This window comes from Opisthocomus hoazin, chromosome 12 (genome assembly GCF_030867145.1).
Source record: "Opisthocomus hoazin isolate bOpiHoa1 chromosome 12, bOpiHoa1.hap1, whole genome shotgun sequence".
Taxonomy (NCBI): domain Eukaryota; kingdom Metazoa; phylum Chordata; class Aves; order Opisthocomiformes; family Opisthocomidae; genus Opisthocomus; species Opisthocomus hoazin.
In genome coordinates, this window is record NC_134425.1 from 29,200,645 (window position 1) to 29,220,040 (window position 19,396).

Genomic DNA, 19,396 nt, shown 5'->3' on the forward strand with positions numbered 1-19,396 from the left:
CAGTTCCTCGCTAACTTCCTTATGGGTCCTTCCTTTAAACATGCCTTTGCAGAGTTTTGCCCTGCTATTATGTCAGTTTTGACTGTGACCTTTGAGCAAGTTTAAGATGGCACGTCAATGCTGTCCTCTCATGTAAGGTTTATTTTGTACTTTTTTGTGTTACCTTTGTATCCTTGTACATGTCAGTCCAACAAAAGCTCTCCAGAAGTCAGTGTCCTCAGATGAATGCCTTACGATACCCTGTCTGTATGGAATGGTTGATATTATCCTTTTCCCTTGTGTTTCAGCGGAGGAGAAGGCTCGTGAGGCAGAGAGTAAAGCCCGTGCCCTTGAGCTGCGCCTGGGAGGGGATCTCACGCGGGAGTCCAGGGTGAGCTATGTGCTTTAGCAGCACGTCATGTTTTAGGTGCTGAGGGATGGTTCAGAGCACTGGCTTTGGAGCAGCACTGGCTGATCGGCACCCAATGGTGTCACCAAATGTGTAGGTTAAGCAGGTGGCGACTTTAGTCGGCGGTGAGTTGCCAGCAGTGTTCAGGCAGTGTTACAATCTCATCACCACTGGACGTACTGCAACATCTACATGTGGTTTCCAGCCCAAGTGGGAAACGTGCTGACATTCCTCTGCCCACAACCTCTGATATATCCTGAGTGGGAAGGCAATCCCCAGCCCCTAGGCATTTTGTTTGATGTCAGCCTCTGCAGAAGAGGACAGGGGAACGTGAGGTATTTGAACAGAAGTAAAATTGGATGCTTTTCGTCTGTTCCCCGTCCTGCCTGCACAGCTGGCTCTGAAGCATTTGGGCAGGAGCTTGTGGAGACGGGCTGTTTGCTTCCACAAAGCAGGGCTGTGGCTCTTGATGGCAGCAAGGCTGAGACCCAGCCCACTGCTGGGCAGGAGGAGGGCTTGCAGGGGTGCCAGGTGAGCCAGCTTAAAATCACTGTACTTCCTATTGGCATTTGATGGAAACAACAGTATCCAAGTACTTCAGCTGTTTCCCTGTGCCTCCATTACCCTCTGGTTTTAGTTACCTTAGAAGTTTAGTTACGTTTAGATATTTTCTTCCAAGCAACTGTGTAGCTGCTTAAAGAACGCAGCAGCAAGTGCTGCCCTAAATGTAAAGGTGTGCTGACTGTCACCCTCCACCGTTTGTGAATTCTTTACATTTAAAACATTTCTGAGATCTTGAAGGAGGAGAAAATCATAAAAGTGAGTTAATTTCATGAATGTCACATCAGCAGTACTGCAGTGCGATTCCTGTTTGCAGGTGATGCTACGTCAGGTCCAAAACTCTGCAATAACCATGCGCCGGGAGGCTGATGTCAAGAAGAGGATCAAGGATGCAAAGCAGCGGTGAGTGCAAGGTGGTTCAAAGCTCTGATTTTCCCAGGCTGTTCAGTCCACATGCCCGGATGTCTCTCTTACTTTGTGTAGTGCAGGGAGCAGTTCAGCTCCAGGCTTCAATATCTGGGTGTCCTGTATGCCCTGGCTGTTAAACCGGGGGGACTGAGTTTGCTATTCTGGTTGCTTCTGCTATTCCCCTCTTACTTGCTGAAAGAAATGTTGGGATTTCGCTTGTTTTGTGTAGACGTTTTACCTGGTTTGCACATCAGCTTTTTTCACTCTTTTGCTTTTTCATTTGCAGATAAGATTCAGGGACGCAAACGAATGTTAGCGAATTACAGTGAAATGGCATTTAGAGTTGTAGAGATGTTCCCTGAAAACTTGCTGAGTTCTGTTATAGCCAGTATTGTAAAATCCCAAGGCAATCACCTTCTCTACCGATTTACTCACAGGAATATTTCACTCTTTGCATACAGGTTTTTTTCAAATTTCTCATATGCATTTCACAAATGAAGTCATAACCACAAGGAAATGCTCTTGAAACAAATGCTGAGTCTGAGAAAGTTAGAGATTTGTATATACCAAGTCTCCGTTCTCACTTGGTTGTTTGCATGCTAGTTTACATGGCTGCTTAGGTCAGAACTATCCCAGACTTGTTGCTAGAGATGGATCTAAGGCATCTTAAGATGCTAAAAATAAATAAATAATAAATACAGCTTTAATTTAAAAGTGCTAGATCTGTGATCTGAAGAATGCTGAAACTCTTGGGAGAAGCTGTTTTCTTCAGCTTCCATGTACTTTTCCATGTACAGCTTGTCTTTTAATTCTTGGTTTTGATGACATTAGTGCATGAAGTAAAATTTTGTCGATGGTCTTCTGGCCTTCCTGCCAATGGGTAAAATACTTTTGAAAAGCTGAACAACAATCAGAGAACTTGGACACTACCAGTTTGTTTGAAAATAGCTTCTCTGTGCCTTTTATTGACAAGTTGGAAATGAGAGATGCCAACTTTTCTTCAGTAGTTCTTTCTGAAAGTTTGTAGGCCACAAAATGTAAACCAGCTGGTTTGGAAGAATACCTCAATTGTGCTTATGTCAAAAGGTTATTTCTAGCCGGGTTTCAAATATGTGATGATGAGGAGAACAGATGTATGTGATGGCTAACCAACAGCAGAGGATAAGTCCGGATTTCTGTACAGACTCAGCCATGTGTGCTCCTGGGCAAGAGATGCTGGGTGCTCAGCCAGCTCTGGGCAGGCATATGACTTTCCCTATGTCACTGCATTTGTCACCGGTGATCAGAGACAGTTCAGAGGGTTGGACTTTTCCATAATCTTGTACTTTATCCAGAAAAGAGAAGAAATTCCTGAAAAATGTGTATAATAGGAAACCTTCTGTACAAAACAATTTCTGTAGCCTCTCAGAAATTTCATGAGTTACAGAGAATGTCCTGGGACAGTTTCCTGCTGTTTCTCTGGTGCTAGGTGCATCAAAGAAAGAAACGCTTTCTGGTTTCTAAAACCTCTGTAAGGTCAGATGATAAATCCAGTTGATAGGACAGATACTAAAGTCCTAGTAGTAAAATCCTGGGCTTTTGTCCCACCACTTAATTTTCCATGGTCTGGATGAGAATTTGACTTCCTGTTCTTTCTGATAAAAATGAGGAGATGCCCTTCCTATTTTATAGGTGAGTGTATGTTGTTACTTGAGATGTAAGGCCCTACATCCTTTTTCAGAAGTTATAAAAAGAAAATTAATCCCTGACCTGGGTATTTTGCCACACCTACTTATGCTCTCAAATCACAGTTGTCCACCTGGATGAGCCGAGACCAAAAGGGTAACGTTCTAGCCCAGCTTCTATGCTGGCAGTGTTTAAAACACCTCTTGGCAAAGGTTTAAATATGAAATTACTGAAAGCTGCTATTCCAGGTGTTTTCCTAGTAACTTATTTTAGAATCTCTGATTTAAAGGAAGGTTTGTTACAGGGTACCTGTGCATCTCTGTGGGGAAGAGGATGGCTTTAAACAGGAAATTAATATGGAATGAATCTATTTCAGGGATGTATTGTGAGATGCTTGACCATTAAGACAGACTTACATCTTATATCTGGAGATTATTATTGTGCAGTGCTCACTCATGCACAGCTGAAGTTCTTGTAATATCTGGTATTAGTAAACAGTCAAGAGGTCATTTCTAAAAATGGAATGAAAATGAAATGAAAAATCTTCAGCAGGTATTTCATGGAAGCTGTGGAACATATTCAATTTAGTCTGTTAAAGAGCAATAGTTCTGTTTGTGAACATGAGGATGTTGTTTGATTTATAACACAGAGTTCTAAATCTCTCGAGGCCTTCTGCATCGCAGGAGATACAATTCCTGATACTCAAAGATTCAGATTCAGCAATCCGTATGTGCTCACAAACATACTTTAAACCAACTTCTGTTGAAGTCATCTGCTGCACAGATAAAGTGGAAATCAGGCAAATTGCTATCCTGTCATTTCCAGAAAAAAAGCTGTGCTTGGGCTCTGTATTGTCTCTTCCAGATTTCAAACTTAGAGTAATAGCATTGTAAAACTTCTAATTATGAGAACTTTCACAGAATCTGAATATCAAGAATGTAGTTTTGGATTAAAATCTTAACTTCCGTGCTTTATCTAGCATAGAGATCTACATCTAGAAAATACAAACCAAAATAGCGTTGGAGAGGACCAACCTGTACCTAACAGTACTTTCATAAAACTATTTAACTGTAATTTTTTTGAACAAGCAGATCTGAAATAAAAACCAGAATTCGATTCTTGGAGGAGAAAACATATCCAAATGAATAATTAAATTGTCTGAACAAATACTGTCCAGCCTAAATTGGTGTCCGTATTGCAAAGTTTTTGTATTTCGTTCATGTTTAGTTGTAATGCACATTCAACAAATGCTTCATGTTTTTTAGAAATAGCAGACTACAGGACAGGTGTTAGTAAACACGTCATGCTCAAAAGAGCTAGATTTCCATACCCTCTGTCTAATGACAGCAAATGATTAGTTTTATTTTCAGCATCTCTGAGGCTCTGTTTCGTTCTGTTACAGGGCGCTGAAGGAACCCAAAGAACTGAATTTTATCTTTGGTGTGAATATTGAGCAGCGCGAATTGGATGGCATGTTCATTTATAACTGCAGTCGGCTGATAAAGATGTATGAGAAGGTGGGCCCGCAGCTGGAGGGTGGCATGTGAGTTCCTGGAGATTTTTTAGCAATCTTTTTGCTTGAGCCTGGCATGTTCCTACATATAACTTAGACTATGCAGTAACCTGGTTCTGCCTTAAACATTCTTCACAAACATGAGGCTTACTCATTTTGTCAGCCTTTAGTTTGGATTCTGACAACTGACATTTTAACATTTCCCAGTATTTCCCTGGTTCTTGATAGAGAGTTACTTGGCCATACCTGCAGCAGGATGAGGTGGTTGTGCTCAATGCTGGCAACTGGGACTGATGAATGCTGGTAGCAATACTGCTTCATTCTAGGGACAGGGAGAACAGGTCTTGAAAGCAACTACCAATATTTGAGCCCATCTTACTTTTTGCATGCTGGCTCGAGTCAGATTTAGAAAGCTGATAAATTAAAACCTGTGCTGCTGCAGGAACGGGTGGGTGAGTGAGTGTGTGTGTAACCTGCTATTTTCAATATTGTTTCTCTGAACAATGATCTGGTAGTTTAATGATGTTTGTGACTGTGTGTCCCTCTTCCAGGGCATGTGGTGGAGTGGTAGGTGTGGTGGATGTGCCCTATTTGGTTCTGGAGCCAACCCATAATAAACAAGACTTCGCTGATGCCAAAGAGTATCGACACTTGCTGAAGGCCATGGGAGAGCATTTGGCTCAGTATTGGAAGGATGTTGCTATAGGTAATGAAGCTTCACAATTACCAGGAGCTAGCAATGGAAACTTTGGCTGGAAGGCAGCTAAGCAGGAGGGCAGCCTAGAATGCAGGTGGTGATGTTTGTGGTAATGGCTCCATACTGAGCGAGGGCCTGTTTGTTTTCCAGCCCAGAGAGGTATCAGCAAGTTCTGGGATGAATTTGGTTATTTGTCAGCGAACTGGAACCAGCCTCCATCTAGTGAACTGCGCTACAAACGCCGGAGAGCCATGGAGATCCCTACCACGATTCAGTGTGGTGCGTCCAACCAGATTGCGATGAGGAGGCTGATCCTCCCTGGGGAAGTGGGAAGGGACTGCTGGCTGCGGTTGGGGAGTAGCTAAATTGGTGGGAGATTTGAGATGAGCTTTGCTATCGTTATTCCCTTCTAGGGCTTATCTCCTTCTGTGAGTTGCTTTTGTCTGCACTTGGTGGTACACTTAGACATCTTGCTATAAGGTTCCTTTCCCATACAGTTTACTAACCGTGATGTTCTTCAGGTGCTCTTACAGAATGGGGCAGGTGTGGCCAGTGACAGTGTTGAGAATGGGGTTAGAAATGTCATATGAACTGGAACTGGCCAAAACCACCCATCCCAGCACTAGAATAAGATTTGAAACTTCCCCACAGGTAATGGAAAGTGGCCAAGTAACTTGTATTCTGATGCACTGGCCTGCTAGTTGGTGCTAGGTGTGAGCACGGAAGGGTACCATTTACAGTCGACTTTCAAATTTAATGCAAGTTGTCTTCTGTGCAATTCTAAACAGCTCTGGCTAAGCCCTTACTGGGGTAAGGGAGATCCCAGCACAACCACTTTGTCTCTTAGAGATACACCAAACTCCCTTGACCTCATTTTCCCCACAGGACTAGGGGATGAGGACGTAACAAGGCATGTGAGGCCAGTTTTGTGGAATGACTTTGTCAGGCTCTCCTGCCTCAACGGTTTTCTGAGTCCTTTCCAAGTTCCTCCCAAAGAGGAGGGGCTTTCCTGTCATTCTTGTTCTCTGCTGTTGACATCATTCCAGAGCCTGATTTAAGAATATTTGCATTTTCTTGGCAAAACATGTTTGTTATTTTCTTAAGCTGTTGATTTCTTGGTAGGCCAGCAATACTCTGGAAGACAAATCTGTCTTCCTGGTTCATCTAAAATTTATTAGATTATTATAATTTTTTTTTTTTTGGTGGATAAATCTCTGACTTGTTTTGTGTTGATATCATTAAGAGACAGCCTGACTTCTGAGGTGAGCGGTGATTTCAGGACTGGCTGTTCAGTTTGGTTTGTATGTGCTATCATTGCAGCAGTGAGTGTGAGGTGCTGTAGTATAGGCTGATGCTGGGCTTCATCAGATTCTTGTTATGGATGTCTTGTACAAGATTTGAGGTCTTCCTCCAACCATTTTGTGAGCATGAAACAGGAATTGACATACTATATCCTATGGCTGTCTCACTGGTTTTGTTTTGGGTTTTTTTTTGGCCACTAGTCTTATTGTCATTGGATATATTTGGAAATTGGTGTGGTCCTTGGGCATTAAATGGGCTTGAGAAGTGCTATGGAAAAAAATGATTTTGTGGCTCAGGCTGTAGATTTCTGACTTTCAGAGTGTTTGTCTAACAGATGTATGTCTGAAATGGCGGACTCTCCCATTCCAACTGAGTTCAGTGGAGAAGAATTACCCTGACAGCTGGGTATGCTCTATGAACCCTGATCCTGAACAAGACAGGTAAGAATCAGTTAATATAAAGACTTTTCTGCAGCTTGGCTTATCTGCAGATGGTTGTTTTTTTTCTGGTCATCTGTTCTTTGAGAACAATTGGAGGGATAGGTAGTAATTCTATGCCTTTAAGCTGTGCTCGCAGTCTGTAAAAAAAGTAGCGATGATGTATGTATTTGGAGCTGATACGTGGTGGCATTTGTGCAGTATGTAAATTGCAGAGTGCGCCCTCAGCAAGCTGGTAGATGATACCAAGCAGAGGAGTGGCTGATACACCAGAGGGTCATGCAACCATCCAGAGGGACCCAGGCAGGCTGGAGAAATGGGCCGACAGGAACCTCATGAGGTTCAGCCAGGAGAACTGCAAAGTCCTGCCTCTGGGGAGGAACAACCCTAGGCACCAGTATATGCTGTTTGGCCTGGAGCAGAGGAGGCACCAGGGAATCTCACTGATGTATATAAATACCTGAAGGCAGGCTGAAAAGAGGACAGAGCCCGGCTGTTCTCAGTTGTGCCCAGTGGCAGGACCAGAGGCAGTGGGCACAAACTGGAACACAGGAGGTTCCCTCTGAACGTCAGGAAACACTTTTTCCCTGTGAGGGTGACCGAGCCATGGCACAGGTTGCCCAGGAAGGTTGTGCAGTCTCCATCCTTGGAGATATTCCAGGACATGGTCCTGGGCAACCAGTTCCAAGTGGCCATGCTTGAGCAGGGGCTTGGACCAGATGACCTCCAGAGGCCCCTCCAACCTCAACCAGTGATTTAGTGAAATTAAGTTCATTTATGGTTTTTTCTGCACTGCCATTTGAAAAATTATTGTAGTCTTAGTTTATGCGTGCTAATTTTAGTGTAGGTAGCATAGACAGCAATTGAAGAATAGTCACAAGCACAGACTGGGAGAAATGTGTTCAGTGGGGGCTTTACAGTTGTCTTTATTCTTACTGTAGCACCAGCCCACTAGACACACAAACTGCAGCAACGCCTTTGAGTTGTGGTGAGCCCAAGAATGTAATTTTGCACACTTGAGGGGGTAACGCATCTATTCATTTACCGATGGTGCATTTTCATGGTTACAAAATTGAGGTAGAATCTAGTCACTTATTTGAATGAGGAAAATGATTGCTGTAGGCTGCTGCTTCTCCCTGAAGAGAGACACTGCTAGAAGCTGATTCTTGTCTTTATTATACAAGGAGGGATGCTGTTCAGCTGTAATTCAGGTGCCTTGGCTCAGTGCTTAACGACAAAGGGAATGAATCCAGGTGGAAACTTAGTTGGAGTAAATATTTTAACATCTGTGGCTGAAAAGGCTACAAAGAAGTGTTGGTGTTGATGTTTGGAAAGTGTTTTTCTGGCTGCTTCCTGTTGGCACTTGTCATTGGAAGAATACCAATGCTAACTTCCCTGTTGCTCCATGTATTTGTGTCCTGGTGTGGAGCTATGAAGAGTGTGGTTGTGCTGAGGATGTCCTCCAACTGCTGGGGCAGGGCCGAATCTGCACGCCTGAGAAAGAGGCTGCCACATCTCCAGCCCCCCAGGTGGAAGCAGTAGCAAGGCTGAGGAATGTGTTGCTGGTAGACACACACACAAACATAGATAGACCATGCATGGATGCACATCCAGCCACACAGATCAACACAGGCGGACACGTGCAGCACTCATGCAAACCACACCAGGAGCCTTATTGTTTTACCTCTTGGCTGACCAGGATGAAGGACCACTAGTGGAAATACATCCATATAGGGCCCCTGGATCCCATCCCTCTGGTTACTTGCGCTGGGAAAGATGAGCCACGAGGCCTGCAGCCCCAGGGATTGAGGAATACAGACCTCCTTACGCGGACACAGATAACACACACTGCAGACCTCACAGTGTGTCACTCTGGGCACCTTCCCCATCCTGTAGCGGATCTGGATCCTTGCTCTTCCCAGGTGCTTCCTGCCTGCACCCCTATAGCCGTCTCCAGCAGTTGAGCAGGACTCACCGGTCCCTCCAGTAGTCAGCTCTTGTGAGCTCATGCTTAGACACTCTCTCCCCTTGCTCCCAGGCCACCTTGTCACTGGCTTGTCTAGCCCCACGTTTGCTGTGAATCACACACTCATGTGCACACCTGAAATCACTGCAGCTGGTGGCACTCAGGCCCCTGTGACTGGTGGTCGACTCAGGGTGTTGGCACTCAGACCCCCATACATACATGTGCATGTAGAATAGAGCTGCTTGACCAGGAGAGTAGTTAGAAATGGAATTTAGTACAAAGACAAGTGTACTGACCAGCCAGCTGTTTATGTACAACTGGCCCTTTTTAGCCTTTTATTTCTCTCTTTTTCTCGTGTTTATGCCTGCCACTGTTGTGTAGGCTGTAAGTTGAACAGAATGGGAAAAGCAGATAGTTAAGGGATATTGCAAAGGAAATCTTTGTGGCCTTAGGTGGCAAGGCGAAGTCTGTCTTCTCTTGAAAGGCTCATGTAAACGACGTCTTAATCATGGGTTACTGGTAATAAGATTTCCTTTCTAAATGGAAGGGAAGTCTGTAAAAAGAGGAATTGATGTGGAGACATAAGCAGATAGGATGGAAAATTGCTGTAAAAGTCCAAAGTACAGAAACGGTATAGAAAACCAGTCGCAGCTGTTCCTAAGCTTTGTTTAGCTCCTGGGTCCTGAATTGGTAATTCGCAGTGTAAATGGCTTGTTTTTTAACAACTGTGCTTTTGTTTGATCCTTAAATGATATATGTGTTTCCCAAGAAGAAATCCTCTGGTTTTGAGATTGTGGCTACAGCAGAAAATGAGGTGGCTTAACTGCCGCATATGGGATGGGATATGGGACAGTGCTCTGTGTGTGAGACAGCGCAGGTTCTGCTGTCATTGTTGAGGTTGTCTTGCATTCCCTTCGTGCTAGATGTGAAGCTGCAGAGCAGAAGCAGAAGGTACCAGTGGGAACTCTGAAGAAAGACTTGAAATCACAGCAGGAGAAGCAGAAACAACTGACAGAGAAAATCCGCCAGCAGCAGGAAAAGCTAGAAGCTCTGCAGGTGAATTTGGAGGTCTCCAACTAAGCAGAACGGGTTTGAGGGACCTCCTAGTGCAAATGGCTGTTGCTGAATCATGTCTGTCTCAGCCTCTAATGCCACCTGTGCTCTTTTGTAAGGGTTAAGGGTTGTTTTAATAACAGAAAACAAGCATCTTGGCTTGCATTTCATTTTCTGATAGGAAAATGGGAGTGACTGCTGGTGTTCAGATGAAGGAATTTCTCTTGAAGGACACAGAACACACCTTCTTATAATTGCTGATTTTAAACTGGAAAACTATTTGCTGGGCTGGGTTAAGGCAGGCCCTGACAGCTTTTCAAGATAGCCTTTCTGATTTTTTTTTTTTTTAATAGAAAACCACTCCAGTTCGATCTCCATCTGACTTAAAGAAACTGCCTCTGGAAGTGACCGCACGGCCTGCAGGGGAGGTAAATGGGATACCACTGTAGGCTTGCTACTCTTCTGTGCTATCCTCAGCTGCTCTGAACAGCAGTGCCTGACTCTTCCATCTGTTCTCTCTCTGTACCCTCATTTGTTTCAGAACACCCAGACACAGCACCGACCTCAGCGCCCGCGATCTCCTCCTTTACCTGATGTAATCAAGAATGCTCCCAGCAGACCACCACCACCTACACCTCTTCCCAAGTCTATCAGTCAGCTGAAAAAGAGCTCTTCAGCTTGGCCAAATATCAGCACTCCCAAAATGGCAAGCATGTTCTCCAAGGAAGAGGCCAGCACTTCCAGGACACACCAGCACACTGTGACAGCTGGAAAGTCTAACAGCACTTTAAAAACTCTTGCCAAACCAGCTACAACAATGAAACCACTCTCTGCTGTCCCGCAGAACCCCAAAAGCTCACGTGAGACACCCAGTCCAAAAGCTGCTAAGGTGCCAGCACTAAAGAAATCTGCCACTGTCAAATGCCCACAGGTAAGACTCGATGGGATGAAAACTGTCAGTTCTTTACCTACTGTTCTGCATAGCCCATCTTGCTCTGTTGCATGGGATTTGCACTGTAGTCCCTGTGCGGGACAAGATAACTTTTACTTTACTCTTCGGTTAAGTTGCTGTTGTACACCCCTCGTGAAGACTTGTTTCATCTTTCCTGTTAGACTAGACTGTTTCCCCAGACAAAAAGAACGTGGAGTGGCAGGGTGAGCATTTTCATGATCATTGTTTTAGCACCTGCTAAAACCTTCTGGAGAAACTAATTAACTGTCAAATAAAATACTGGATGCTGAGCATTTTTTTTTATTTTTTTTTTTAACTTGGCTGAAAGAAGGTTTTGGTTGGTAGTGTGCTGGAATTATAGCTAGAGCTTATTTGCTTCCTTACAGGCCTCCACCACTCGGAAAAGGACCTTGAACACCACAGAGGATGGATCTGAGGAGGAGGGGGAGCACAAGAAGGAGAAGACAAAACGGGGCAAATTTGTGGCAGTGAAGGAAGAAAAGAAGGATTCCAGTGAGGTGGTGGTAGAGGTGAGAGTGCACTGGTTTCCCCAGCAGAAGGTGTCTGTCGAGTGTTTATAATCTGTTGGGAAGGCACTAATCTGAGCTCTCTCTGCTCACAGCTCACAGACAGTGCTGGGGAAGAAGAACTGGCAGAACTGAAGAAAGCTCAGAAAGGTGAGACATGAACCCTTGAACTGCCTCCGGTATCTAACACAGAAAGAACTGTTGCAGAACTAGACGCACTGCTTAACTGTGTGATTTCATTAATGAGCTTTTTAAAACAAGAATTAGCATAAATTTGGGTCCCAAACCCCGAGATGACTCAAACGCGCATGAAACATTTTGGCCAGGAACCCCTTGATTAGAGAAGAGGCAATTGTGGCATAGGAAGATCTGTAATCTGAGGGCCGCATCACATTAACAGGTGTGATGCTTGACTGTGTGATGTAAACTGATGTCATGCTCACCCTTCCTAACTGAATGGATCGTGGAGCTACGTTAGCTGGGAAATGCTGAGGACTGTATCCAGACCTGCTGCGCTGCTGCGAGAGAAAAGGGACAAAGAAACCCCCAGGAAAGATGATAGCCAGGGTGATATTGCACCTTCTGCCAGAGCAAGGCATTTCTTCAGCTTGTTCCAAGGATCTGTCTGGAAAATAACCCACTGGAAAGGTGTGGAAAATTGTCCTAGTGGCCAATATGAGCCTGGAAAGCCCATGCCAAACAGCCCGGAGTACAGGAGAAACCTGCTGTCTAAAAATGTCATGTAATTTCCTTGCGTCATTATGCTTCTAAGTAGGAGTTGAACTATGTGACAGTAGTGTTTTTATGGTTTACATATCATCTGAAAGAATTGTCACAGGTTTAGGTTTGCTGCCTGCTAATGGTGGCTGTCTTCTCTAGAAATCATGCAGAATGTGCTCTCCAGCATCTGAATGTTTGCAAACATCTTTACTGTCGTCCTCCTTGCAGATAAAGGGCTGCATGTGGAAGTGCGTGTGAACAAGGAGTGGTTCACTGGCCGTGTCACAGCTGTGGAAATGGGCAAGCATGTAGTACGCTGGAAGGTGAAGTTTGATTATGTTCCTACAGACACCACACCAAGGGATCGCTGGTAACTATCTCTCGATACTGGATTATGGATGCCTGTTTTGCTTTCAGAAGGAAGACTCCATTTTATTTCCAGAGATGCTGAAGACAAATATGTTGCTGTCATGTCAGGGAGCGTGCGTGTGCTCAGGTCTGTCTAGTTGCTTTGTAAGGAAGGAGCATGACAGACTCCACACAGTCTGCCCATTGCTTTGATGTGATGCTCCTGTGGCAGCTGTTGTGTAATCGAGAGGTCTGAGTGACAGCTGGGTGCAGGTTCTGATGAAGCTGTTAACAGTGTTTCAGGTGTGAGCAACTGTGATTAAACCGAGCAGCGAGTAACTAGCACAGGACAGCTGCTCGCTCACTACTCCCCCCACTGCAGCAGGATGGGGAGGAGAAATGGACAGAAAGTAAAACTCATGGGTTGAGATAAAGACAGTTTAGTAAGACAGCAAATGAAGGAATGATAAGAATAATAATAATATGCAAAACAAGTGATACACAATACAGTTTTTCTCACTACACAATGACTAATTGCACAGTCTGTCCCCAAGCAGCAATCACAGAACTCCCAAAATTCACAGATCTCGCAGTTCCCTGCTCCCCGGCCAACTTCTGTTTGTATACTGAGCATGACGCCTATGGTATGGAATATTTCCATTGGTCAGTTTGGATTAGCTGCCTGGATATGCTCCCTCCCAGCTCTTGTACATCTACTCATCAGCTGAATATGGGAAACTGAAAAAAGTCCTTCATTTCTTAGCAACAACTAAACCCATCAGTGTTTTATCAACATTCTTGTTATACTAAATCCAAAACACAGCAGGTACTGGGAAGAGAATTAACTCTATCCCAGCTGAAACCAGGATGCCAATGTAGAAAAAGATATGTGACTTTCCCTTAATTTTTTTTTTCAGGGTAGAGAAAGGCAGTGAGGATGTGAGGTTGATGAAGCCTCCCTCTCCTGAGTATGAGGCTCCAGACACACAGCAGGAAGAGGAGGTGGTTGTGGCTGAACCTTCTACCTCAGACTGTGTCAGAATTGAGCCAGACACCACTGGTCCCAGCAGCAGCCATGAAACAGTAGACTTACTAGTACAGATCCTTCGGTGGGTTCACTGCAGTTCTTGCGAGCAGCTGCAAGTCTGATTGCTTTAGCCTTTTAAACTCCCAGTTCTGGCTTTGTTTTTCTTTCCTGTATAGAAATTGTTTGCGGTACTTCTTACCTCCGAATTTTCCTATCTCCAAGAAGGAGCTGAGTTCCATGAGCTCAGAAGGTTTGTTGGCGTTTCCCTTGGTGAGTTCGGTATTTCTAGAAAATTAAGTTTGGGGTTTTTCCCCACACACATTCCATTCTTTTGGCAAGCGTGCATCCTGTTGATGCAAGATCACACTCTTTAAAAGGTTTTATGGATCCTTAACAGACTAACATAGCTGAGAAAAAGAATGAGAGCATCTGAAACATGCCTTGGGTCTTTAGACAGTTGTTGTCTGAGAATTTTTTTAATTACCATACATCTGTGTGGGAAAGCGGTTGGCTGCTACTATCCTAACTTCTTGTCCATTGTTAAGCTTTTAAAAAAGAGGCCAGGTTAGAGGTTTGTAGAAATAGGATGTAGACATACATGGGGATGAACCTGCACCAGTATCTGCGTGCTGGTATTGGAAGGTCCAATGCAGCCTGAAATGTAGAGAAATGGTACTGACTTTTCTTTTCTCTGACATACCACAAAGGGAGACCTTTTTCAGGAGGCATCTGTAGATGACAAAAGCCACCTACAGATGACCAAATTACAAAAGCCACTGCTTGTTTGGTAGTCTTCAAAGTGCCATACTCCCTCACTCGCAGTCTATATATTTGTAGTCTCTCTTGTCTCTTCCTCACTGTCAGTTCAGGTGTCTGCTTGAGTTACTGGTCCTGCTGCTTCTGCAGGACATGTTGTCCTTGTTTGGAGTTTTCTGCAAGTGTAGGTGTTCCTACCTCACAGTAATAAGCTATGCTGTCTGGGTGTTTTACACTAAGGAAACCAACTGCGTGTAGAGACTGTCAGATCTTTCTACAGCATAACTGTGGTTTTAGGCTTTTTAAAACATGCTACATCCTTGATCTGAATTCGGGCAGCTTTTGTTGCAGTTCTAGTCTTTGAGGAATGTGAAAACCCATGTGATTTCTGTGCTCCCTGCAGTAGGCAAATCAGAAATGTAAATGTGAGCGTGGTAATGACTGTGGGCAGGGCATGCAGGTGTGTGATGTTAGGCAGGTGGTGTTTCGTCACAGGGTGCCAGTAGCTGGACTATTATAGTCCATATATATATGTGTATGTCCATATATATAAAATAAGCTGTGAGTGCTGGGGTTTTCTTGACACGCAGTGCTGCTTCTTAGCTTGTCATCTCTTGTGTGTTGTCCTCTGCAGAAAGAATATTTCAAACAGTATGAGGTAGGTCTGCAGAACCTGTGCAATTCATATCAGACGCGTGCCGATGCCCGGGCCAAAGCCTGTGAAGAAAGCCTCCGCAACTCAGAGAGGAAGCTGAAGGAAACGGAGGAGAAACTGCAGAAGCTGAGGACTAACATCGTGGCCCTTCTGCAGAAAGTGCAGGAGGTGGGTGAGGAAGGGGTGCAAACCCAGAGCTGCCCCACGAGTAGCAACCTTCTGTAGACCCAGGCCCCTCCAGGCCCTTGAGATGTTTTAGTCTAGCGTTTAACTGCGCTTCAGCTCTTTCTCAATTGGGTGCAACTTGGGCTTAGACCATCAGGAGCAGCGGAGTGTGCAGCTGCTGTCACTGCCCACCTTTTGGGATCCAGGCCTTGGGAGTCCTGATGGGTGTTAATTTTCACAGATGGATTTTTCATGGCATGTATGTAGTGCACAGCTTCTATTTCTTTTGTGCTTTCTACTATGAAATATGGGGCTGCTGGAGAATTTCCCTGGGCATTGGCAGTGTTCTGCAGGGAATTTCTGCCCCATTCTTGGGCAGAAAGGTGGTGCTAGATTCTGAACCCTGAGTATAGAAATGCAAGCCTCTAAACAAATAATACTCAATATAAAAAGTGTTATGGTGAAATCTATTAATTATACTATTAAATATTAAATAAAAATAGCAAGCATATATTTAAATAAAAGCTTTAAAGAAATAAACTTTAAATAAAGAAACTACTTTAAATAAAATTAAGACCACCCAATGGAAAAGCTACTGAAAGCAGATGGAAACAGTTGCTCCCTATTAGGAAAATGTGTGAAAGCTAAAAAAAAAAAAATAAAAATACACTAACTTGACCCTGAACAGCACACTAAATCTGTTGCTTGAGTGCATTGTTTGAGCATTAAGTGCTGACTCGTTTCCAGGTGTTGTCCGTCCGGCTCTGACAAGGAAAGCTACTGGTGCTTTCACAGCAGATTTCAGCAGCTGGAGAGTGCTGGGAGCCAGGGCATAAAGGCTGACCAAGACAGATGTTGCAGAGGATGCTGTGCTGCTCTGTCTTGTCCATTTTTGCACTGTTCTTCAAGATTCGCTTTTCACTGGTATTTCTTGTGCCTTTGGTTTCAGGACATTGATATTAATACAGATGATGAACTGGATGCATATATCGAGGACTTGATCACAAAAGGAGATTGAGCAGTCCCAGTACAAGTCCTAGAGAAGTGCAGAGGGGCTGGTTGCTGCGATGGGAGATGTGGATTCCTGCAGTGGAGGACTATGGCAGCTGATGAGGAGAGATGGTTTTTATACAGTACTTCTGTTGTGTTGGTGTACAACTTGTTCTTGTAACTTTACGTGAAAAAGACATTTGTGCTGTTGGCAGGAAAATTTTTAACATTGTAGTTCCCTGAATCTCTTCCTTTGGTTTATAAATATTTATTTTTAAAAGAAATAGGAACTGTGCCTGATCTGATGGGAGGGTTGCTGTGTGTGTTTAGTGAGCTAAAAGCGTGAGCACCGTTTTTGCATCTGGGGTATATTCATATACTAAACCTGGAAGACCAGAACATCCTGCCTAGCAGGTTGTCTCAAGTAAGAACCTGTCAGCAACTTAAAAATAAGCCTTGAGTTATGGAAGAGGAGGTCAGGACTTAGACTTCAAAAATACTGTACTTGGTCTAGCAAAAGCCAAGTCAGGAATTTGAGCTACGCAGTGGAGTTCAAAACACAGTCCCTGTGTGAACATGAGTGGAGGGGATGTAATGGTGGCGGTTCTGTGTGTGTTCGGGTTAGGAGATTGGCACTTGCCATTGTAGTGAGGTTCCCAAATATAAGCTCTCCGTAAGCAGCTGAAGCTAATAATCAGAGGCTGAGGATCATTTTAGAAGAGGATGGCCTCCTAAGCTGCTCGCAGTGGGTTGTGATTGTCAGAGGGAGAAAGCTGGAGTTTGGGTTCTTTTCTAGCAGCCACCTTATTGCACACTTTTCCTGCTGTTTCTTTGAGACATAATTGCAACAGCAGCAGAACTCCTTGACCAGCTGAAAATAAAGTGCCCCTCTGTTCTGTTGTCACTCCCTCAGGTTTGCGTTGCTTTGATCAACTTGCTCTTCCAGATCATTTTGTTAGAGTGCTGGACTTTGGAGCCTTGGAAGCCTTGCATCGCTGAGTCACATCTGGCCCTGGGTCAGCAGCAAGGACAGTATCTTTCCCTCGTCCTTGCAGCTGGAGGCTGTACTACAGCTCCTAGCAGACCACTTGTGGCCAAGGTGACTTGGTTTGAGTTCACTGGCTAGCCAGCTTCTTAGGTCTACTAGAACAAGATGTACATGAACTCAGTGCTCAAAAAACTGAAATCCCCTACAGCGATTTGAAGAAACACAGTGTGACCAAGAGGTGTCCACCTTCCGGAACATGAAGTGAAGCAGACATTGGGGTTCTTTTCACAGCTGAATATGTAACATGTTTTGCAAAAACATTTCCGTATTAAACATCCGTTGCACAGAAAGTCTTAAGCACTAATAGTTTATAGTCCCGGAGAACTCCTAAATTCTACATACTGCAGGAGAGAGAGGAGACTTTTGCTTACTACCTGCATTCCAGGTCCTTGTAACAGCACATGGTGAGACTGCTTTCATTCAGGATCTGGGCCTGGACATCCTAGTAGAAATGAAGGTAAGGAGCATCCCCACCGCTCCCATACACCTTCCTGGACAGAGGGGCAGCTTTGCTTAAATGTAGGAGCAAGCTCCACCAGTCTTCTCGATTTTCTTAACATATTGGAGGTTTTGTTAATTGTGATGACATGCTAGTGCTTCAGATGAAGGTGATCCTTCTGTAGAAGCTGACTTTTGTGTTAGGGTGAAAGAAGAAATCTTTGTCCTTTCCACACGGCCAGCAGAAATTCTAAAGAACCAGATTTCATTAAAATACAGTTCAGAGATGATGCTGCTTGCAAGCTTTGGTTCATAGCACCCAGAATATACCAATGTGGGACAAATAGCTCTTACACATTTCTTGAGTTTTCTAACATGGTTTGATCCCCTACCCCTGCTTTCCTATTAGGAAAGTGTTACTTAGTCTTTGTTCTCTGGAAACTTCTCATTTCCAGTTTTAACTTTTTTTTTATGGCATTTCATTTTTTTTTGATCTTGTACCAAGTATTTTTGTTTGAGTTACATTTCTTCCATGGAGTTACTTTCATCAGTACAATTCATGTGTCCTCTTTAAACTTCCATTTTGCTATGAAAAGCAAGCCAAGAACTTCAAGTGCGAGTAAAATAAGGTTTTCATTCTCAAAACTTTCCTGGTGATCCTTCTCTGCACCTGCTTCAATTTGATTTTTTTTGTTTTGTAACCTTGTTAAGTAGACCTATGTGTAACAGCAGGTTTTAGTAATGCCTTTAGGAAACACAGGAACAAAATGACATCTGGACGTCATCTAAATAACCTGCTCCAAGCAAGGTGTACTCAAAAGCTGTATCACATTGTTCAGGACCTTTTCCAGCTGAGCTCTTTATATCTTCAAGGGTGGAGGTTGCACTACTTTTCTGCATTGCACACCTCTCCAGTGAGTGTATGCTTTGCTTGCAGGTAACACAGGTGTCCCTGTTGCAGCTTTGGAGGCTGTTACAGCTGCCTCTTGAAAATGTCTCACCTGCTGCAGTCTTGGCAGTTAGACCTGCGTGCTACACTTAAGCCTGTCGATACCACGTCTGTGCTCAGTTCCCTCAGTCTTTCTCTTCGCTTCCAGCTGTTTCTTGCTGCAGAAATACTAGAAGTACATGAGCTGCATTTTGTACAACATCCCCTCTCTTCGTAAGATCACCATAAGTCCCTCCTTTATGCCCATTGTTACAGTCATCAGTTTTGGAAATTCCTCCCACAGCTGTCACTTAGATACTTTGTACCGTACATATTTCTACTGGTAAGGTTGCTAATTTATGTATTTAATGATGAGGCAGGAAAATAACTTTTAACATGAACTTTTGAGTCTTGTGATGATTACTGTTCCAGGTCAACTTTGTCTCAGCCTTTTGTCCGCTGCAGCACACAGCCTTGAGGGGCTCCTGTCAGCAGGGTCATGATGGTCCTTGCTTCCATTGCTGAAGTGCCAGCCTTACCCTGGAACCCAAGGTCTCTGTCAGTGATCCTGCATCTTGTACGGACTCACCCAGTTTCTGTTGCAGAGTGGAAGAAGAACACCTGAGCTCATGGCAATTGGTCTGTCTCCCAGGGTGAGGGATACAGTCCTGCCTGCATGTCTTTGAAGGGTTGTGTATTGCTACTGTTCCTTAATTGGAGGCTTGAACTCCACGTCACCAGCATCGGATCTGGGATTTGATTTTCGTGGCAAGAGTATCAACATTTCCTTTTTATTGCAAGTTATTCATGCGCCCTGTAGCGAGGACTAGCTGGGCTTTGGCGTGCCACTTG

General features: G+C 44.2%; 1 protein-coding gene across 2 annotated transcripts in view; it reads left to right on the plus strand.

Annotated features, from left to right (window-relative positions):
* Window positions 1-17,965, plus strand: part of MORC2 (MORC family CW-type zinc finger 2) — a 55,321-nt gene extending 37,356 nt beyond the window's left edge. The window contains exons 11-26 of one of the 2 annotated variants that reach the window (XM_075433470.1): window positions 288-370; window positions 1,266-1,351; window positions 4,425-4,565; window positions 5,087-5,241; window positions 5,383-5,511; window positions 6,869-6,974; window positions 9,861-9,993; window positions 10,344-10,418; window positions 10,532-10,921; window positions 11,329-11,472; window positions 11,565-11,619; window positions 12,418-12,559; window positions 13,455-13,646; window positions 13,741-13,834; window positions 14,955-15,143; window positions 16,090-17,964. In XM_075433470.1, coding sequence (XP_075289585.1) covers window positions 288-370; window positions 1,266-1,351; window positions 4,425-4,565; window positions 5,087-5,241; window positions 5,383-5,511; window positions 6,869-6,974; window positions 9,861-9,993; window positions 10,344-10,418; window positions 10,532-10,921; window positions 11,329-11,472; window positions 11,565-11,619; window positions 12,418-12,559; window positions 13,455-13,646; window positions 13,741-13,834; window positions 14,955-15,143; window positions 16,090-16,158 — 2,183 coding nt within the window. In that variant the 3' untranslated portion in view covers window positions 16,159-17,964. Of the gene's footprint in view, window positions 1-287; window positions 371-1,265; window positions 1,352-4,424; window positions 4,566-5,086; window positions 5,242-5,382; window positions 5,512-6,868; window positions 6,975-9,860; window positions 9,994-10,343; window positions 10,419-10,531; window positions 10,922-11,328; window positions 11,473-11,564; window positions 11,620-12,417; window positions 12,560-13,454; window positions 13,647-13,740; window positions 13,835-14,954; window positions 15,144-16,089 lie in introns of both variants that reach the window. The other variant, XM_075433469.1, reaches the window with a different exon arrangement.
* The last annotated feature ends 1,431 nt before the right edge of the window (window positions 17,966-19,396 follow it).